General features: G+C 39.6%; 3 protein-coding genes across 22 annotated transcripts in view; 1 reads left to right on the top strand and 2 right to left on the bottom strand.

Annotated features, from left to right (window-relative positions):
* The window catches only part of boi (brother of ihog), a 158,478-nt gene extending 138,551 nt beyond the window's left edge, over positions 1-19,927 (top strand). For 16 of the 19 annotated variants that reach the window (XM_067779528.1, XM_067779525.1, XM_067779523.1 and 13 more), the window contains 7 exons: positions 5,754-6,092; positions 6,159-7,121; positions 7,202-7,343; positions 14,487-15,149; positions 15,214-15,393; positions 15,452-15,606; positions 17,490-19,927. In XM_067779528.1, coding sequence (XP_067635629.1) covers positions 5,805-6,092; positions 6,159-7,121; positions 7,202-7,343; positions 14,487-15,149; positions 15,214-15,393; positions 15,452-15,606; positions 17,490-18,677 — 3,579 coding nt within the window. In that variant the 5' untranslated portion in view covers positions 5,754-5,804 and the 3' untranslated portion in view covers positions 18,678-19,927. Of the gene's footprint in view, positions 1-5,497; positions 5,517-5,753; positions 6,093-6,158; positions 7,122-7,201; positions 7,344-14,486; positions 15,150-15,213; positions 15,394-15,451; positions 15,607-17,489 lie in introns of those variants that run through there. The other 3 variants (XM_067779540.1, XM_067779541.1, XM_067779542.1) reach the window with 3 other exon arrangements.
* Positions 8,401-12,287, bottom strand: z (zeste). Of its 2 annotated transcripts, none has more exons than XM_067779546.1 (3): positions 11,475-12,287; positions 9,617-10,095; positions 8,401-9,552 (listed from the first exon to the last, which is right to left on the bottom strand). In XM_067779546.1, the coding sequence occupies exons 1-3, from the start codon at positions 11,846-11,848 to the stop codon at positions 8,864-8,866; spliced, it is 1,542 nt and encodes a 513-aa protein (XP_067635647.1). In that variant the 5' UTR covers positions 11,849-12,287; the 3' UTR covers positions 8,401-8,863. The 2 variants fall into 2 exon arrangements, with proteins under 2 accessions (XP_067635647.1, XP_067635648.1); XM_067779547.1 differs by having other exon boundaries at positions 8,401-9,549.
* LOC137248635 (selenoprotein H) lies at positions 13,766-15,118 on the bottom strand. Its single transcript, XM_067779548.1, has one exon. The coding sequence runs from the start codon at positions 14,324-14,326 to the stop codon at positions 13,886-13,888; it is 441 nt and encodes a 146-aa protein (XP_067635649.1). The 5' UTR covers positions 14,327-15,118; the 3' UTR covers positions 13,766-13,885.
* Positions 19,928-22,146: the final 2,219 nt, after the last annotated feature.

Here is a 22,146-nt window from a genome sequence, read left to right as displayed (position 1 = left end):
AGCTGTTGATGAGTGCTTCAATAGAGGGTAATGTTCATACCGCTGTGTGACTAGGGTCTCGAGATATATTTGGCAAAATTACACCGTAGATCGGGTAAAGGAAAAGTACATAGTCTCTTGTAGTTCTCGCAGGAACAGAAAAATTCAGTCTGCTTACAAGGTCAGTGGAGTCTCTCTCACCGATAATCAGTTTATGAAGGAACATTACCCCAAGTAATGTTCTTCTATTCTCTAAGGTTGGCAAACTAATGAGAATAAGTATATTTCTATAAGGCGGAACATGTTGATTTGATTCGCAGTTAAGACCGCGTAAAGCGAAGATAAGAAACTGCTTCTGTACCGATTCAATTCTATCTATATGATTTTTATACCCCGGGGACCAAATGCAGGAACAATACTCAAGTATTGGGCGTACCAATGATGTGTAAAGGGTCTTGGTTAAATAAGGATCATCAAAAACTTTTTAGCCCATCTTTTAATAAATCCGAATACACCTGATGCTTTGTTTACGATAGATGAAATATGCGTGTTAAAGCTCAATTTCTCATCAAAAAGAACACCTAGGTCACATACTACAGATATACGCTCCAAGGGAGCACCATCTAGCATATAGGATTTTAAAACTGAGTTGGCTCTTTGAAATGTTATTAGTTTACATTTGCAGCAGTTTAAAACTAGTAGATTTACTGTATACCATAATTGAAATGAGTCCAAATCGGCCTGAAGTAGATACAAACGGGAAGAGTCAGAAGGCAAGTATGTACAACATAGTTTAATATCATCTGCATACATTAGAGCACGGGAATATGAGATAACCATTTGTAAGTCATTTATAAAGAGGTTAAAAAGTAATGGACCCAAATGGCTACCCTGAGGCATACCAGAAGTTACTTCTATCGACTATGAGAGACTGTTTTTGAACATAACTCGCTGAGTTCTATTTAAGAGATAGCTGCTATGCCAAAGTAATAAATTCTTCGGAAAACCCACTAAGTCAAGTTTATGAGTTAAAAGCTCATGCTTAATAGAATCAAATGCTTTGCTGAAGTCGGTATACATAACATCGGTTTGCTTATTGGATAAAAATCCATCCATGACTAGAGAGGTGAACTCAAACAAGTTGGTTGCGGTTGCTCTTCTACGCACATTGTTGACTGGATAATAATAAAGAAGTACATTTGATGAAGTACAGGTGATGATCTTTTCAAACGTTTTAGGAATAGCCGAAAGTTTAGCTATGCCCCTGTAGTTCTCAATATTGGACCTGCTACCTTCCTTATGTAAGAGAATAATAAATGATTGCTTCCAAATTGAAGGGAATACAGAAGATTCAAGAGATAGTGTAAATAATTTAAGGATCGGCTTAGATAAGTTGACAGCGCAAATCTTTAGAACACAACTAGGAACACCACCCGGAGAGGAAATTGGTTTCATCTCCAGAAGACTCTTCAGAACAGTATCTGTATCTATGACAGGATCTAGAATACAATTTGAACTTTCTAAGGTGTACGGATAGAGATCTGATTGAAAAAGCTGAGATGAATAGGTCGACTTAAAGTATTCAGCAAATAAGTTGGCAACATCATCATCCGAGCTTGCGTTCTTACATCCATAGGCAAAAGCATACGGAAATCCTGAGGTTTTTTTCTTGGAATTGACAAAACTAAAGAATTGTTTCGGGTTGTTAAAAATTGAAGCTTACACCGGTTTAAGTAACATTTATAGCACTGCTGATCAAGACGATGAAAAATTTGATCTAGCAACTAAACATTTAGAAAAATCGGAGCATGATCCTGATATTTTAAATCGTTTATATAGCCTAGATTTAATATTATATAATCTTGAGAAACACGGGGGTTTGCCCGTTCCAGCATTGCCATGACGAAGAGGCACAAAGCATTCAAATAAACCATCGAGAGAACTATAAAAAGTAGAAGTTGCTGACTCGACATCATTACAAGCATATAGATCCGACCAGTCATGGGTGGAAATAAGATAAGTCAGCTTATTAAAATTTGCCTTACAAAAACATCTTGATCGAAAGCTAGATTTTACTTTTGCTGCATCAAACAACACAGGCTGAGCATAATCAAGCATTATCTCAAGTGTAGGATGTAATGGATCCTCTGGAAGTAATAATGGGGGAATTCGCTCCCACAGGGTTCCGCAAATACCAAATCCAGTATTTTATTTTTGCAATTTAATATATTGTTTAATTGTAGTAAATGTATATCAAGCAGGCTTTTAAAAAATCGTGCTGAGTGGTGGACGTCAAAAAGTTTAATTCATTGTTGCCAATCCAACTTACTGTTGGCAAATTGAAGTCACCAAGCACCACCAGGCGGTCCCTATCTCGCAACTGAGAGTAAACACTACGCATAGATAAGCTATGTTGAGTATAAACATGCATATCCGAACGTGGCGGAATATAGCAGAAACAAATAAATATACTAGCACTACGTAATAAAAAAAATGTTTACTGCTAAAAATTCAATGTCAGAGTCATTGTCCAACGACAGTAATTCGACGGTAGGCCAGAGTCCACGGCTATAAGGACACCACCCGCTCTAGATACACGATCGCCCCTATACATAACATAGTTACACGAGAAAATCTCTGAGTTATAATTGTCTTCCTTAAGCCAGGTCTCAGCAAAGGCTATCACTTATTTATTTATTTATTTACAGTCTTGTAGACTTAATTTCTTAAATTTCTAAAATTACATCTATGAGATCTCTGTATGTTATTGCAATTGATTTTTGTGTTTACATCATTAAATTATCTAAAAGGCATTGTTTTGCAGTAGTTGAGCAATAATTTCTTAAATTGATTGCTATTTCGACATTAGCCATGTTTTTTTATACACGCGTATACGTTTACGTTTTCGCGTGAAAAAAACGCCCATCCTCACTTATATAATGCTTAGGAGACCCATCTAGCGGCGGTGGTTAAATAACTAGCTACAGCCACAGGGTGTACCGAAAAGCGGAGACACAACCCTCTGATGGCCAGTCATAGGGTATAACATATAGCTAAATCAGTTGCGATGAATTGTGGACACACATATAATACATAGAATTAGTGTAGAGGGGGGTGAAACAAAAACACATATTTCAGTTACATCTTAGTATAATGCGTATTGAAATTTAGTAGTACACATTTTATGCGCAGCAATTTCAGAGGTGTATTTAAAGTTTGACGCTTAGCAGTCCATATAAAGTTTGAGCGTATAGACGTTTACGTGTAAAAAAAAACACGGCTATTGTTTTATATCATTTGGTAGCCTCGTTGTATTCTCTTATTCCATCGTCATATATATATTTATTTTGTCGAATTCCGATCTTACAGCTGGCAAATGAAAATTGAAGCTGTTGATGACTGCTTTAGTACAGGGTAGTTGTCATACCTATTGGGGACTAGGGTCTCGAGATATAGGCCAAAACTTGGACCCGGATACCCCTAGAAGGTGTGTGTATTATGGATATCAAATAAAAGCTGTTATTGAGAGCTTTAAAGTAATTTTCATTGTGATATTCGATTCAGTCGCATCAACCTGGCAAAGCTGATAAATATGCATGCCAAGCCGAAATAAAGACATGAATTAATAATACCCCCACATACCTATTTACATACGTCCTATTCGATTTGCCTGAAATTTGGTATATAAATTTGCCTATATTAGTATTTACGATGCTTTTTTCCGGGAAGTAGACCTGGGACTGGGATTAGGACTAGGAATGGGACTGGGACTGAGACTCGGAGTGGGACTGAGACTGGGACTGGAACAAAATACATAACACCCCCTGGGACTGGCAATAAGAGATGAAGAAGAATGAGAAAAACTTGAGAGAAGAGAAAAGAGAGAAGGAGACTGAGAAAGAGATAGAATGAGCGGAAGATGGAGATAGATGAAGCAAAGAATACGGAGGAAGGGAGGAAGGAGTGAATACAAAGATCATACCAAATTTAGGGCAGAACAACGTCAGATTCAGATTTTCATTCATTGCCGCGTCGCCTAGTGATGCTGGCGCTGCCAATGATGAGTTGTTCCATAAGAAAACAAGCAGAGCTCTTGTATGACAATGTAATGTTATTTAAACAGAGCTCTTGTATTTACATAGGCAATTAACAGAGCTCTTGTATTTACATAGGCAATAATGTTAAACTTTCTCGCCGTGTGGTAGCACTGCGTTTTCGAACTGTCAAAGGAAATGAAAAAAATACATAAATATAAAAATAACGATGACACAGATTTACACGAATGTCGTTAAAAAGTTAAAATTCGTATATTTCTAACTTTTTAATTATTATAGTCGGTGGTGTCATCGTCTTTCTGAATATTGTAGCCCTAGAAAGCTTTTGGCAGTGGGTAAAAGTCTAGAACAGGAGTCGGCAGCTAATCTCCAAATCGTCCAAAACTTGTCTAACAAAAAATATTGCTTGCTTCAGTCTCCTTCCAAACTTGGGTAATAGTCTAGTTGATGGGACGACTGCTAATACGCTCCCAAAAATATCGAGAGTGGTGTCAGAAAACGGGTATTAATATCGAGAACAATAATCCGATGGCGGAAAAGAAAAATTTTATCTATGTCCGGAGATATTTGCAGTTGAAGTTGGCGATTTTCATGTGGTTGTTGTTGTGTTCGTACCCACAAAAAAAATTGTGCATCACCGTGGCGGTAGCCACGGTTATACCACACACCCGGACTTGGCATGGCGTAGCCCAGGGTGATTTTTTATAAGCGCGGCCAAAGGCCGCCAGCTCACAAAGGTGTTCTGCGCAAAAATACTATGGATCCCACCCCGGTTTCGGAGGTACCCGCGGTTTTTCGTTAATATCTTTCGAACGAGTTAATATTTTTATTTTCCGCCTTCGGATTATTAATACTGATGTCAGTACGCGTCGTTTGACACCTCTCTCGATATTTTTGGTAGCATATTAGCAGTCGACCCCTCAACTAGACTATTACCCAAACTTGTCATACTTATTATGTGACTACTTAGATGTTTTACCAGCGAACCCACCTGCCTATCCACATATCCGTTGCATTGTTGCGTCTGAATTCACCTAATGCGAGTACCTTTTCACATCGTGTAAATATGTAAGGCGGCATCGACATTCGGTTGAGCTCCATACTTCATCGTATGCCGCCCGCTGTGTGCGCATGCAATCTAATTTTAGTTTACCCTCTGCTTCAGCGCCCGAAACGTACTGCCTACTCTTGTTGAAAGTGCAATAACCAAAACTTGCTTGGTTGTCAATGTTTTTGTTGGACTTTGAAATCTCGATTGGAATGCAGTGTGAGCAGCTAATTAATATCGAAATGCGAATGGCCGTCACAGAGTTTAATATTTTTATGTCTCACCCCTTTCGATCTATACTTCAAAATCAATGGCTTGTCAACCGTTGCAAGTTTGAAGATGCAACTGGCCATTGCAGCTCGGTGGCTTGCTAGTAGACTATGTACGTATTTTCAGCGACTTTGATTTATGCGGTTGTAGCGAAGCTTGTCCAGGTGTGGTAAAAAATGTATCAATAATACGTACAAAAAAACTCGCTTACGATTGGCTTGCGCAGCAGCGAACGCTTAAGGGAAACGATCTGTATTTTTCGCATCTTCATTCTGCAACCATTTTTTTTTGTTAGTGCCTCTCTTTGTTTTAGTGTTTAATTATTTATAAGGCACTTCCTCTATTAATTCATTCAATCAGCGTATTCATGGTTCATTCATTTCTCATTTGTTTCATTTCAGTCATCAGTGCGACGCCTCTCAAGGATATAAGAAAAAACTGAAAGTACGGCGATGTCGAGATACGTCACATCATCGTCGGCTCCATCATTGACCTTGGTATGGTTCTGGAAATTGCAATTGCTTGTTCTATTTCAGCTGTGTCACCAAATTGCGTCATCAGAGGCGTCGCAACCTTCGTCGTTAGGCGTGCACATCATACGTTCACCCGAATCAGCGGTAGCGCCGAAAAGCGATGAGGTTGTTTTTGAATGTGAACTAAATTTGGCTCCAGATCGCTTGGAATGGCGATTTCGTCATACAAGCGCACGGGCCACCGACGCCCTGAACTACAACTACCTGGTAAGTAAACCTCCAACAGGCGTTACGCATCTTTACTTTAAGCATTTACTAATTTTTGATTCCCAGCAGGATGGTCATAATATCACAAACGATGATCGCACATCCAGCTTACGCGTTTTCGTTTCGCCGGATACTCTAGGCGATTATCAGTGTGTTGCATGGTTTGGTTCGGCTGCCATTGCTTCGACGCCGGCGCGCCTAACACTAGTTTCCATTAGCATTGACAATTCGAATGGTTATAGCCGCAATGCGATACGTTGGAGCGTTGCACCCAAGAATTGCATATTAATACGTTGCGGCACAGTGACATCAAATCCACCTGCGGTATGGAGTTTCTTTCGGAACGGTGAGAAAGTGGCGCAAACAGAGGTGCTGCCATCAGCAAATGGCGCGCTTATACTTAACTCTGTGTCGTCTAAGGATTCCGGGAACTACACTTGCTCGGCAATGAATGCCATTACAGGTGTCGAAGTACGCTTTCCACAACGCATAGATTTGCGCGTTGATTACACAGATCGCACGCCACCATACTTTCTCAACCAACCAGCGGCGCAAGTAACTGCGCGTCCGGGAGAAACCGTAGTGTTGGAGTGCCCTGGTGTAGGTTCACCATCGCCAGAGGCTGTTTGGAGCAGCCCCAATGTGATCAACATCTACAACAATCGCACAAAAGTGTTGCCTTATGGTCTTCAAATATCTGACGTGTTGCCTGAAGATCAGGGCTCCTATGTTTGCCGCTTGGATAATGGTATTGCGCCCGCGCTTGTACAAATAATTAAATTTATTGTCTTGGAAGCGCCGCAAATATTGCGCGGTCCCGCAATGACGCTGACAAACGAAGGCGAACAGCTGGAGTTGGAGTGTTCCGCTGCTGGCAATCCCTTTCCGCAGATCTATTGGTTGATCAATGGCGAAGATACGTCATTGGATAATGAGACGTTTCATGAAGATAGGCGTTTGGTAATAAGACATGTGCAGAAGCGGCATGCGGGCATTGTGCAGTGCTTTGCCCGAAACGAAGTAGGCGAGGTGAGTTAAGACGCTTCAGAAGTGCGTTGGACAGTTACTGATATTTTTCGCTTTCCATTTCCCTTCGTTTTTTTCTTTAGGTTAGCGAAGGCAGTCTGGTACAGGTTAATCCGAAGCAAATACAAGGGGAGGGTTCAGCTCCGTTGGGAAATGTGCCTATTCGAACTCAATATGAGCATAATGGCAATAAAAATAAAGGCAAGCGGAAGCACATGAAAATGCGTGAGTATATAAAACTTAATTGTAAATCTTATAACCATGTATTGGAGTCCATAGCAAACGGGCAGTAAAGTTCACACATTTCTTCAAAATTTAAATTTTCTCCGATTTTACTTTTTACACTCAACTGCTTTTTTGCTTTGGACGACAGTGTAGTTTCGCCGGTCTGCCAATAGGCATTATAATTCCTATACCCGTTGTAGCTGGCGGCAACCTCCACAAGGGCATTCTACCATACACTTCATCTTTCTACACTTCCGTCTTTGGGGTATACATTTTCTCAACTTATCCAACATTGCCATTGCTAAATGCCTTGAAAAATATCCACCGAAGAGGCTTGATAATGGGCATGTTAATTGAGCAATGAGAAAGGGCTTATCGACCCCAGCGGGTCGTAGAGGCGACTAAAATACCAGATTCAAGGGGCTGTGTAGCGCAACCCTTCAGGTTGCCAGTGCAATATATAGCTTCTCCAAACCCAATTGGCAACCTCACCTATCCGCGACGAATCCTGTTTCACTAACAGACGAGGCTCTGGCGACCCCAAGCTCCCCATGGAACTTGGGGCTAGGGAGGGAGGGAATGGCCTGAAGGTTTAATGTGGCCACATAAATCGTTCCCGAGATGGTCGGGCTAGCACCTTAATGGTGCTGTGTTACCGGAGCGTACCGGATCTGTATCCGACAAAGGACCATCACATCGATAACACTCCCCAAAGCCTTCGGGGAGCAACCTTATCGCTACAACAACAACAACAACAACAACAACAACAACAACAACAACAACAAAGGGCTTATCGAATTAGGTATCTTGCCACTGCTAGAACAACAGGGAGCATATGATATAGGGAAAAAGTATTAGCCGAAAATGTTTTTTGATAGATAAGGGTACTTCTGCGGCACGCACATGAGACATTCGAAAGTGGCGATCAAACCAACTTTTGCTGGATACAGTTTTTTTTTTTTAACAGCAACTTTCGCAGAGTTCCTGTCGTGCGATATGGACAAAGTGCTTAATCTGCCGAACTCGTTACATTTCTACGCATATTTGTAATTCAATCTTTTTTTTGTATTTTTAACAATTTTATTAAATATATTTTTAAATGTTTGTCGTCGTTTCGACGCCTTAATTTTACATTCTAATCTAAAATACTATTTAAATAATTTTAGAGAGCTAACGACCAAATCTGCACATTTTTTTAAAATTTTTTTAAAATAAAAATAGTCTTTAGCGGCTCGTCTAAATCTTGGTGAAAGTTATAAACCGTTGCTCCAAGTACAGATTTGATAACCGCCCCCTTAACGTAATTAAAAGTATAAGTATATTTTAAAAGACATTTCATTTCAGACATTCACACATAAATACATAAGGGCTGTTGAGGAATACAGTTATTCTCAGTACCCGAATTAAAACTAATTCATATATGTCAGTTATATTAAAAATGTTATATAACTAATTTATCAGATACGCAAGCATATACTCATTTCGCTTTCCTGCTCTTGTGGCCACCATATATCTTCATTCTACATTTGCGACGATGCAGTGCTCTTACTCAATATTTTTTCTTCCTCCTGCAGTATTCGTATTTTCATTTTAAGTTCATCAACTTGCAAACGATGTACTTCACGCAAATGTTTCAACTCTTCTTGTGAACGTGACAGCTCAATTCTTTTCTTCTCCAGCGATACCTGCACCTCCTTGAAGCGCAGTTCAGCCTCCTTCAAACGGAAATATTGTAATTTCTCCTCGAACGGATCTACATTTGCAGTTGCATTTCCTTGTGACGCTGCTGTTGTATTGTTCATAGTCACAGTGGGTAGAACTGGTGCTGGGGGTGGCGCTGGTGCGGTGGCAACCGGCAATGCATGCAGTGTTGTGCAAGTGAATGTAGGTGTGGCAGTGGCAAACTGTGCACCGGCCGGCGTTTGTAGTTGCATTTTAACTTGATGCTGCTGTTGTTGCTGCTGTTGGTGTTGTTGCTGCTGTTGCTGCTGCTGTTGTTGTGCGGCAACAGCTAGCTGGTGTTGAGCTAGTTGCTGCTGCTGTAACTGTTGGGCCTGATATTGAGCGAGCGTGATTTGTTGCGGTTTTATTTCGCTGATAATTTGCTGATTATACGTAGCCGCAGGCATAGCGGTGATTGTATGCTGCTGCGCCTGATGTTGACTGGGTATGGTAATACGTGTTGGCGATGGGATGGTAATTTGCGCTGCTGTGTTGTACAAAAAGTAAGATCATTAACAGCTATTAATGAAGATTTACAGGGTAATACTTACTTGTTGAATCGGTTGGATGCTTTATCTGCAATATAATGTCCTCGCGTGGGCGTGTCGTTTTGAATTGTAGCAAATCGTTTAGTGTAAGCTTTTCGGCACTTATTTGATCTACCGAAATCTGTTGAGTTTGTATGTTCTGTTGTTGCTGCTGTTGTACATGTTGTTGCAACACTTGATGTTGCTGTGGCGGCGGCTGTGGTGGCTGATTTTGTTGCTGCTGCTGTTGTTGCTGTTGCTGCTGCTGTAAAGGTTCGACATGGTCCTCCTCAATTTGCCCATCAGTATCCATTTCGATCTCTTCAAATGTATCATTATGACTACCATGTTCGTCGGGATCTTGATTGGTAAGCTGAAAGTCGGGCTCATCTTTGATGGGGTGAGGTACAATCGCTTCGGGTTGATCGCCACTTTGAATATTTCTTTGTGCGTTGTTTATATCCTTTTGAACATTCGGTCGAAAGGGATACTGTTTGCGTAGTCTGGAAATGGAAAAAAAATGTATAATTAGACTGGGTTTTTAATTTTTTCAAAGAACTAACTTTTTAATTGTTTTAAAAAGTTAGTTCTTTGAAAAAATTAAAAACTATAATTCACCCGAGTACCTAAGAGACTTGGTTACAGCTGCGGAAGGTTTAAAGGTTTTCGTTTATGTCAGTATGAGGTCGCCAGAAGGAAAGTTCGCTTAATTGACTAGACAAGTTATTAGTCCTAGTTCTCGTCCTTAAGTAAATTCTTTTTAATAAATTTCCGAAAGCTATAGATTCACTTCTCAGAACGGTCCCAAAATCTTAATGTAATTACCTCTAATGATAGCGCAACATTCCTATGACATTTGTATCCTCTTGAATATTTGAGTGGCTTTACGAAAACGTCAAGAAGATCAATTACCGAACTTCCGTTTTGGATGAAACTCTCATAATTTTGCATTTTCTGGCTCCATATTAGCCGATCATTCTGAAACTAAACTCGAACTTTTGTAGGTGCCCTATCACACGCACTTTTCCCTCAAATTGCTACTCATCGCTGCTCTCAAGGGGGTAAATATACTGAGCGCACCCAACGATTACGTGAATATACCTACATATCTGCAATATTTTAGGAATTTATGTGTTACTTGGAACAAAAGTAAACATTGAAATAGAGTGTATGCGCTAATCCCAAAAATACGAGCTAATATTTAGAGTCAAATAACGAATTTACTTGCGGGAGATATTTTTAGTATCTTGAGATACAATTTGCTTGCTTTGAGATACTCGTTAAAATTTATTTGCCGCCATTTTTAATTGCACTCGAAATGCGAGTATACATATATATGTACGAACTATGAATGAGGGCATGAGCAGAACATGTTTGCCTGGTGGAGTGTAGCTACGCAACACTCAGATACTTTCACAATGACTCGTCAAAGTACTTAATTTGTTTTTGTCTTTTGTACTTTTGCATTCAGCTCGATTGGATTTTGCGAACGACTTTGCGCTCGACTTGCTTGTGATGTTTTGATGGGTTCTTTCTTTGCATTTTATTGGTTTTTGAGTCCAACGGCACCATTAATTTAGAGCATTTTGTTTGTTATGAGTTGGAAAGCGTCTTTCAATGAGCTGCCTATCGGAGCATGTTTCAATCATACACACATCCCAAAAAAAGTGCAGTTGGTGGGAGGTATTTACAAACATATGTATATGTAGCTTTTGCATAGCACGTAACAGGTGTAAAATATGGAGCAGCTGCTGCCCACAACAAATAAGCCAACTGGTAGTGAAGCCATAGAACAATATTTTCACCAGCCTTGGCTTAGCTACAACACTACTTGTTCACATATCTATGTATCTCGATACATTTCAAATTTATTTCTACTTACCTCGCATTTAGCCAGAATTTCTGTATCTGCTTCAGATTACGCACAGCGCTTACACCCGGATGTGCATTAAATTCGCGTACAATATTCTCCCAAGCATCGCGTACGGAGTACTTGGAACGCTGTTTCTTTCTAAATTTGATATCGATGACTTCCTCGTGCTCATGGAAAAGGCTGTAGAGTATCTCCTTCTCCTCTTGCGTGAAACGCGGTGTCAATGTCAATTGGCCTGCTTTAACGCCCACACTGCTGGTGCCCGCACTACTTGTAGAGGTATTGGCGACATTTTGCTCCTCCACATTGGTAGCTGTTGTGGTTACCACAGTCACAGTTGTACCATCACCACCTCCTGCGCCGGCCACCACACCAGTGGACATCGGCCGCGATTTTCTCGCTATGATGGCGGCAGCTATTTAAAAACCAGCAAAAGAAAAAACTTGTATAGCTTGGCTACGTTGATGTAGCAGAAGTTGTTTGCACACAATTCTGCACTCCAAATAGTTTTAACTAAATGAAATTAACTTTAAAGGAGATAAATTGCAGATATTTAGCTCCGTACAAAAACGGAAGAACAAGCACAATGCAAATGTATCTCAATTTTACACTTTTTAATTGACGTTTTTGTTGTTAGCAGCAAATTCACTTGATTTTGACTGAGCCCTTTTTCCTGTTGCTAAGCACAGTTATAAAAGGGTTTTGCGTGATTTTCAACTTTTTTTTGTAGGATTTTTCACTATTTTTGAGCAATTCCTTTTACAATAAAAATTAATTATCCAAGAACCGTCGCACGCACACTCCAAGCAAAACCACTCACAACGACCTACAGAAAACGAGTACGAGTGGCGAGCGACGAGTGAATGCTGGTCGGCCATGTTTTGAGTTGATTTTGACAATGCTGCAGCGTTGCCGGAGTTTCTATTTTGTTTGAGGTATTTTTTGGGTCTTAGCAGTAAAAAAAGGCAATATTGAGTTCTTTTAAAATGAGTTTCGTATTCGGAGTAATTAGAAAGTACAGCAGGGGTTAAAAAATAGTAACAGTAATCAAAATATTATTTGTTGACTATGTTAATTTGTTTGTTTCTAAAATTTTATTTGATTTGTAATGTGCTGTAGGACTAATAATAAATGTGTTATTCAACATAATGGGAAACTCGATTTCAGTACAAATTTTCCAATTTTTTTTCCTTATAATCTCTTTAATGAAAGCTATAATTTTTATTTCTTTCTGTTTGTCTTAGAAAAACGATAAATCATCTAAAAAAACAAAACTCATGAAAAAGTAAAATCGTGCTTTTGCTCACCCCATGCGAATGCCTTTTTCTAGATTACTATAGCTCAGAAATGGTGAATTTTCATGATGAAATATGTGAATCAGCCACAATGATTACTCAGTAGATCCATGATGTACTATTATTTTTATAAAAAGTTTGACATATTTATCGTTTGAGTGAAAATGAATTTCCATTGGTTGTTGTTTTGTTATTGTTGTTGTAGCGATAAAGACACTGCCTGAAGGCGTATGCTGGAAATAGATCCAGTAGCAAGCACCATTAAGGAACTAGCGTGACAGTCTCGGGAACGATTTTAATATGACCACACTGAACCGTCTCCCAGCCTTCCTGAATCACTGCGATGTCCCTGACAAATAAATGTTTGAGCTACTGCTTTTGACTCCAATTTTTTAAATCCACATAATTCTGAAATGTTGAATCAGTTTATTGACGTATTTGCGATCCGTGATCGAAACTCGTTTTTTAAATCACAATAATTCTGAAATGGTGGGTCGTATTAATGGCATATGCGAACTAGCAACAAGCAGTACTGGTTAGATCCATAACTTGTAGTTTTTAGAAATAGTTTGGCAGTTGCATAGTTATCGCTGGTAAAGTCTTAGTTTAAATTAAAATAAGAACATTTAACTACCACTGCCGCTATAAGTAAAGTCACTAATGGAACTGGAAACTTGCTAATTTCTGCTGTCTGAACTTTCTTCGAGCAAAAGGGAAAATTGGCATATTTACACCATGGCGAATCCCATTTTCATTTAAAAATATTGGTGGATATGGCAGCACATACGTTATGATAGATACGAGAGCGTCACCTACTGGTAAATTCAAGATCTCTGTCTATTTCATATCAATCTTTGGCTCTCAAACTGTACAAACTAACCCAGTGCACATAAACCTTCGAAACAGCATAGGAAAACATAGCTTTCAAACTGTTTGTGTCCGTTAACTTCAAACTGTGACAGAAAAAATGTGAAAATGGTGATTAAATTCTTTAATAATATAATCAATTTCTTAATTTACGCAAGTTTTTAGTACAAATTCAATATTTACTGCTACGAATTTGTCCAGCCTTTTCAATACTGTTGTTGTTGTTGTGGCAGTCCTTTTCAAAGCTCTAGCCGTTCTTCAATTCATATCGTCATCGTCCTCCATGCCAGCTAATGGGTCCTTATCCACAATATCCGGATAGAATTTCTTCAATATCTGTTTTATTTCTTGCATTAGCGGTTCATAATCGGGTGGGAATTTGTCACGTCTTGGCGGCCCTTTATTCAGCCCCGACCAAATTTGATGCACGGAGGTGCGTGCATTCTGCGAAAAGTGAATCTCAAAAGCGCCTTCCCTTGGATGTATTTTACCGTTGCCGTTACGCACCAGCTGAATGATGCGATTGGGTACTTGCTCGGCTACGTATGCGGCGAACTCCTCTGCTTTGGTCTGATAGATTGGGCATTCATGCGTGTGCTCAATGTAAAGCATCGAGCGGTTCTTGTCGAAAACTGCCTCAGCTGCCCAGTCGATTTCGCGTTGTTTCTTTTTAGACTGCTTTTTCTTTTTAGTTGCCATCGAGTTTAATCCAAACTTAAAATTTAGTATTTCGTATAACCATTTTTTTTTTTTTATTTTAAGAAAACATTTTGATTTGTTATGGAATCCGATTTTATTATTATTTCCGATAAAAAAACAAAACGATAACAAATGATTACTTTTGTTACCTCTTTTACAGCCAACATGATACCTCCCTCTCGACCGAATGTGACGCGCCTGGGCGACGACTCGGTTATGCTGCGTTGGTATGTGCCACGGAATGAAGGTTTGCCAATACAGTTCTTCAAAGTGCAGTATCGCATGCTCGGCGATTTGAGTCGTAAAATACCGCGCGAAAACTGGCAAACCACCAATGAAGATATACCTTATGGTAAGCGCGATCGTACTTTTGAAGGTGTGAAAAACTTCACCTCCTCGGTGACTGGTCTGAAACCGGATCGTTTCTATCGATTCCGCATCATCGCTGTCTACTCAAACAATGACAACAAAGAGGGCAACACCTCAGTTAAGTTCTTCCTACAGCGCGGTGAAGCTCTAGGACCTACAAAGGCTACCCTACCGGCGCCAGAGCTGGTACGTATAGAACCGCTTTCTGAGACTGCTGTAATGTTACATTGGACGCTGCCTGCGAATCCGGCTAATGTAGCAGATGGCTTCTACGCTTATTACCGGCTCGCTTCCTCAGCGGGCGAATATCTCAAGGCGACGGTTGATGGTCAGCATTCGCGCAAATTCAAGATCGATATGCTAGAGCCTGGCACTGCGTACGAGTTTAAACTGCAATCTTTCAATGCGCTCGCTGCATCAGAATTCAGCGCTATATTACAGGGCAAAACGAAGAGTGAGTAAAAGCAGAATGGTGTATATTAATTTCAATTACTTACATACTTATCCTTTATTTATAGAACCAGCTACAACGGCTGCGCCGGTCATACCAACTGTGAACTCTACTACAAAGGTGAAGGAGTCGAACAATACCACTTATCCAATAGTGGCGGGCATCGCTGGCTTTGGCATCCTATTGATAGTGGCCATAATCGGCGCATTTTTGTGTATGAAACGCCGCAAGCCGTCTCAATCGGAAGGTAGGCAAAATTTTAAAGGTCTTTTTAAATAAATGCACTAAACATAATCTCTACTTAGACGAAGACAAACCACAATTGGATCATATACAGGCCGATTTCGTGACACCATCAGTGTTGGGTGTGACGACGCATCACAAATCCGGACACCGCCTAAATGGCGTCATACCACGAATGAACATAACACCAAATCCGCTGGCTCAAGAAGCCGATAAGGTATGTAGAACTCCATCATACCAGCTTGTATATATTGTATACAGCCTATGTCATGATTTGTATTAAGAAGTCGCACTTTTATATACGACTCCTATATGTTTTTCTCATTTTTTTTACTGCTTTAACTACTTTTTGTATGATTTTCGATTTGTAAACCAAAAATTCATTTCACTTTCTTCGTGCTCGATATTTTGAATTTAAACCAAAATTTTTATGCTTGTACTTTATAGTCATTTCTAGTGTGGTTGTATGTATGTCTTTCGACAGCTGGTGGTGCCTCGACTATTTAACTACTTAAATACCTAAAACGTATATATCTCGACTACTTCAGCCTATCCAGCAATTCTTCTCTGCAATTAAAAAAACAAATTCAATACGGAATCAAATTTTTGGCATTTCAAGTACTTTTTGTATATAATTAATTTTAGTAGTATGTAATTAAGTATATATGTATATGATATGTTTAAATATTGTATTTGACTACTTATAGTTTATTCGCACAAGTAGTTGCAGACCAGCGGCCGAATTCAAATTCCAGCTTTCACCAAAAAAGCCGTCGTCAAAAAGCTTAAGAATATGGTTGTCTCTTTATTTCATAATTATGTAATATAAAAATTCATTCCTAGGACCATTTTTTGGCAATGCAGTTTTAGCAGTAGCTGAACTTGAAATTCGGCTACAGCTTAATTGAAATGTCGAACTATTAGAAGAGCCTGTTTGTATGACTCAAATGTTAATAGAGAGTGACAGTAAATATAATTCAAAAAAATCGAGACACCCAAATTTACAGATTTATAAAAAAAAAATGCTCTTCTCCGTTAATGAAGAAGTCACGGGGGGGAGTAGAGTGGCTATGCAATATATTTCTTGTTAACTAGACAAAAAAGGTGAAACCACTCCTCCGATATGGCAGAGATGAAACCGATAACGTAGCGTTGAACGCTCCTTTTCAAACAACATGCACAGTCCTCCGAAATGCCTAACCAAACCTCATTCTAAATTTCTTTAACAAATGCCTTTATATGAAAGTGATCCACTTGGCAGACAAGTTTCGCAAGAGAGCTGAATCGAAGCATAGCGAAACGTTGAGATATACATCCTCTCTTCCGCTTTAAAACTGAAATGCTTCCGCTATTGCTTTGAACCCAGTGGAAACCATATCTAAAATGGAGATTCGTCTACTTCAAGGCTTTACTCCGCTGTTTCTTCTTTCTGCGTCATCACAAAGGTCTTTTTAGACCAACTTCATCTGTCTGAGCATGCAATTCCGACGCAAGAAAACGGAAAAAGGTTGTACAGATTCTTATGCGCATGTGCCCTTTTCTGGTTATTTGCAGCTTTACACTTTCCCTATAAAGACTTGATTTGAGAAGATCAAGAGCTAATTTTTACGACGTTAACGCTTTTGTGCGCTTCTAAAAATACAGAAAAAGGGCCAACTAAAAATGGACGCAGAAAATTTTTGGCCTTTCATCTTAGGCTTGAAAGTTTCCTTTTCAATGTTAGGGGGATTGCGCCTAGCAGTAGGCAATATCAAATCTTCCTTCATGAGATTTGCACAAGATAACCTTTTTAGAACAGCAGACGACCGAAAAAAGCTTTTTGTTTATTAAGCTGTAAGCTTCTATGCCGACTAACCAAATTTGCAATGCTTCGCTGTGAGCACATCACTTTACTATTCCTCTTATTTCCTCTTCTTCCTATACTACACACATATCTTTCTTACATTCCTATTGATTGTACAGTTTTAATGCTTATTTAAACCCCTTTACAATAACAACATTTGCATACATACATATATGCCTACTAGTTTAAGTATTATTAGTGCGACTCTAAGTCATTTGCTGCTACTAGCTTAGAAATATCAGCGTGAACTGTTCTAGAATCGCAACGTGATGGAGCTACGCTTCCTGCCCAACAGTAACAGCAACTCGAGCAGCAGCAATTCGGGCAGTCCCAATCATACAGGCAGCGCCAGCAATTTGACCAAAGCCCACTCACATGCTGGCAGCAATCATAGTATACACCAACAAAAGTCCACGGCCACTGAAATTGATGATGTCGAACCATACATACCACCACCGCGTTCTTCTTCTTCCTGTGAAACATTGGAGGCGACTGAAGGCGTTTTTAATGCAATCGATGCAGATTCGCCGCTTTGCAAGCCTTTGCCGCCACTTCCGAATCACAAAACACATACGCCGCATTACGCACAACAACAACAGCAACAGCATCAACAATCGCATACAACCCCACTGAAAATGACAAATAATAAAGCACAAGCACAGGCGCATAACGCCACAGTAACCAACACAGCCGCCACATCAGCGCCAAACACAAATCATGTCACTGCTCATTACAACACCAATACGAATGCGATGCATTTGCAAACAAAATCGAATTCGTCTCATTCATCCGCTTCATCATTTCATTCTTTAAATAATTCACAGGCACATTTGGGCTCACATCAGGGTCTACATCACGCGCAACCATATAACCAACCGCCACCCGCCACACCAACGCTAATGCACAAGCGTACCGATTATATGCCACATCATCATCATAGCGCCAATCAACATCCGCCACCGGTGCCACCACATCAGAACAACAATCACAGCAATCATCATAACGTACATCATCTATATCAGCAGCAGCAGCAGCTGCAACACCAACAACAACAACAGCAGCAGCAGCAGCAGCATCACGCCCAGCATGCGCAACCACAATCTGCACTGACAACGCCCTCATATGAACAACAAAGACGTACGCTGGAACGTAGCGCGCGTAATTTGCATTACACAGCGACGGCAGTGCCAGCAAATGTTACGCAACCACATGATGGTGCCATGAATATAGATGGTTTGCCGACGCGCATACCATCGTTGCGACGCACACGACGTAGCTCAGGTAGCACCAACAACAATAACGGCGGTGTAGGCATACCCATTGTGCCTGGTAGTCCGCGGGTACAACGCTCACCCATGCCAGCGCGCGCTATGATGAAGCGCGGTCGTTTGGGTAGTCACAACGACAATATGTCATCGGGAAGTTTGAACAGTATTGAGGTTTGAAATTGGTAAGGGGTGGGGAGGAGTTTGGGGTAAGAATGCTATACAAAAATAAAGAGGGGCGACAAATAAAGGGTTAATGGGTCATCACGGGTATTTAAGGGCTCGAAACGCTTGAATTAAGCGCTAGTAAAGTAGGAAACTTAAAGTTGGACAACATATTAGCCGACGCGGATGTTATGTTTAGTAATTTATTATAAATTTGATATACTGTGCCTAAAAGCATTAAGCATTATGACGTATTAAACGTTGCATAGTTTTAGGCATACTTTATGTTTGTTTAAAGAGTTTTGTGGAATTTTAGCGAGAGTTAAGATTATCCAGATGCAGACTATACAAAAGGATATTGTATAAAGAACTAATGCGGAAGATAATATTTTGCGAGCTACATTTTCTATTAAAGAAACGATTTAGTATTGTAATCATGTTTGGGCAGAATTGTAAATACAAACTAGTAGTAAGTTTTTTTTACTACATAAATAGCCCGGTAACTAGCATTATATCAAAGTTTAAGCCACATTTTAAACAAATTATGTAATTCGAATATAGAAATACAAACTCTTTAGAATTAGTTGCATACTTCCAGGCATGGCGCCATTTCAGTGCCTTGCTTTGTAAAGCATGAACGGTAACGCAGTTGCCAAACCAATTAAAGACTTAACTGAATTAATATTATTTTACCAAAATTTAAGTTATAGCATTGAAACTGAAATGACATAGACTAGCAATTTAACTAACTCAACTAATTTTGTATTTAGTTTAATGTTAAATCCGTCCTAAGAAAGAGAGCAAGAGTTAAAAAAGAAATGAACGAAAATCTTTAAAAACTGCAAGGATTACAGAAATTGTTGAATAAATTATACAATTTTAATAAGACATTCAAAAACGCCTAAAGTTAGGCGAAGTTAATTGTAAAGAAACAGCCAGTAGCTAAATTAAAGTATACTTGTAGGCTGAAACATTTTTGGCTTGACTTCTTTAGTTTTTATTTATTTCAATATGATTTTCGTGCTTCCTACAGTTTTTGACTGCAGTTTATTTTATGCTTATTTAACTTTAATATTTGTTTTTAAGTTTTGCAAAAGTATTTAATTTATTATTGTTATTCAATTAAGTAGCTTTTATATTATGCTTTAGTTTGAGTTTTAAGTGTGAAACGTAGGTCCTGATTAATTTTTCTGTCTGCCAATCGATGTAAGATTGAAATTTTTTAAACTTAAATTTCGAAAATTAAATCTAATTTGTTTCAAAAATTTTTGTTTTATTAATATTTAATAATATGTAGCGAAAAATAACATGAGTTAGTTCTATAAATTTTATTAAACATAAAATTAAATCGAAAAATTAATACATATAAATCTGTTAAAGAATTTTTTCATTTGGAATACCTTCATGTAAGTACTACTCGATTAGATGGTAAGATATATTAAATGGGGTTACACGGAAGAGGAACGCATACTCCCCAGGGGAACGCGAGTCACTCTAGCTCAACTTCGTTCTGGATACTGTAACAGGTTAAAATCTTACCTATCCAGAATCAACCCCGACATACAAAATGTATGTCCCGCTTGCAATGTGTCCCCACATGACACCAACCATCTCTTTAACTGTAATGTGGAACCAACGCCTCTAACACCCCTTTCATTATGGTCCCCCCTGTTGAAACAGCAAGTTTCCTTGGTCTCCCGTTAGAGGATATTGATGACAATTTGTGATCGGTCGCAGCTGTTAGGTGGGGCGAAGCACTGCTACAACAACAACAACAACATGGTAAGATATATAACATGAAACGTTATTTGAAAAATCGTCATATTTCATTAAATGCTTTAAGGTTGAAATATCTAAAAATTCTGTTAAAATAACGCCCAGACATAGAAAATTTTCCAAAGCGTATTTTTCCCAAAATGCGCCGTCTTCGATCACGATGCGATCAATAATTTGGTACGATCAACAAACTCTAAAATTTTTAGTTTTCTATGAAGGGAATTTACAAACGGTTGAGCGCTCAAAAGCTTCCCGCGTTTAATTTCGTGGAGTGAAAGATCGTCTTTTCATCATCTAGGCGGTGGTGTGATGGTAGCGTGCTCCGCCTACCACACCGTATGCCCTGGGTTCACACCCCGGGCAAAGCAACATCAAAATTTTAGAAATAAGGTTTTTCAATTAGCAGAAAATTTTTCTAAGCGGGGTCGCTCCTTGGCAGTGTCTGGCAAGCGCGCTGAGTGTATTTCTGCCATGAAAAGCCTCAGTGAAAACTCATCTGCCTTGCAGATGCCGTTCGGAGTCGGCATAAAACATGTAGGTCCCGGAAGAGAAAAAAAAAATAAATGTAAGGCGCGATAACCTCCGAAGAGATCTAAGGCCGAGCTTCTCTTCCAATTTGCGTCGTGCTCCTCTTGATTTTTCCCTACAAATTGGCCGGACGGGACCTACATGTTTTATGCCGACTCCGAACGGCATCTGCAAGGCAGATGAGTTTTCACTGAGAGCTTTTCATGGCAGAAATACAATCGGAGCGCTTGCCAGACACTGCCGGGGGGCGACCCCGCTTAGAAAAATTTTCTTCTAATTGAAAAATCTTATTTCTAAAATTTTGATGTTGCTTTGACCGGGAGTTGAACCCAGGGCATACGGTGTGATAGGCGGAGCACGCTACCATCACACCACGGTGGCCGCCACGGAAGAGAAGCTCGGCCTAAAATCTCTTCGGAGGTTATCGCGCCTTACATTTATTTATTTATTTTTTAAAGATCATCTCTGCAGGTTCGAAAACACCCGGTGCTAGCAAACGTGTGAAGGTCGCCATATATAAAAATGTGTTTCTCTTTATAGATGCGCACACTGTCAATACTTTGCTGTGGTTAAAGGCTCAGCTCTTATACCTACATCCCAAACCCCGATATACCCTAGTTCGTACTGGATAAATCCGAAAATTTCGAATTCAGTCGGAACTTTTCTGTGTGAATTATCCACATCCCTTAAAGGTTTAATAATAAAAAAATAAAGCAACATTTCATCTAAGCGTTTCTGATCCATATTTATCTTAGCTTTTGCATACTTTTGGGCACACCAAATTTGTAAGTTACTTACTTACTTAATTGGCGCTTAACCGTCTAAACGGTTATGGCCTTCCAACAAGGCGCGCCAGTCGCTCCTTCGCTCCGCCAACCGGCGCCAATTGGTCACACCAAGGGAGTTTAAATCGTTTTCCACCTGGTTCTTCCAACGGAGTGGGGACCGCTCTCTACCTCAGCTTCCATAGGCGGGTTCCGATAGAAACACTTTCTTGGCCGGAGCATCATCCTTCATTCGCATAACATGGTCTAGCCAGCGCAGCCGCTGTGTTTTAATTCGCTGGACTATGTTGATGTCTGCGTATAGCTCGTACAGCTCATCATTAAATCTTTAATAAATTAAATTAAATTAACTTAAACTTGTAAGTTATAAATGTTTTTTCGAGCCCTAACGTTTT

The sequence above is a fragment of the Eurosta solidaginis genome, chromosome 4 (assembly GCF_040869045.1).
Source record: "Eurosta solidaginis isolate ZX-2024a chromosome 4, ASM4086904v1, whole genome shotgun sequence".
NCBI lineage: Eukaryota > Metazoa > Arthropoda > Insecta > Diptera > Tephritidae > Eurosta > Eurosta solidaginis.
This window is presented reverse-complemented; position numbering and strand designations above follow the sequence as displayed.

What these genes read in the sequence shown, in the direction of transcription:
- z (XM_067779546.1), bottom strand. Translation starts at nt 11,848, where the DNA reads ATGTCCACTGGTGTGGTGGCCGGCGCAGGAGGTGGTGATGGTACAACT. An exon ending in AAATTCTGGCTAAATGCGAG is followed by an intron (nt 10,096 to 11,474) that starts GTAAGTAGAAAT and finishes TTCCATTTCCAG; the next exon opens with ACTACGCAAACAGTATCCCT. An exon ending in GCATCCAACCGATTCAACAA is followed by an intron (nt 9,553 to 9,616) that starts GTAAGTATTACC and finishes TGTACAACACAG; the next exon opens with CAGCGCAAATTACCATCCCA.
- LOC137248635 (XM_067779548.1), bottom strand. Translation starts at nt 14,326, where the DNA reads ATGGCAACTAAAAAGAAAAAGCAGTCTAAAAAGAAACAACGCGAAATC.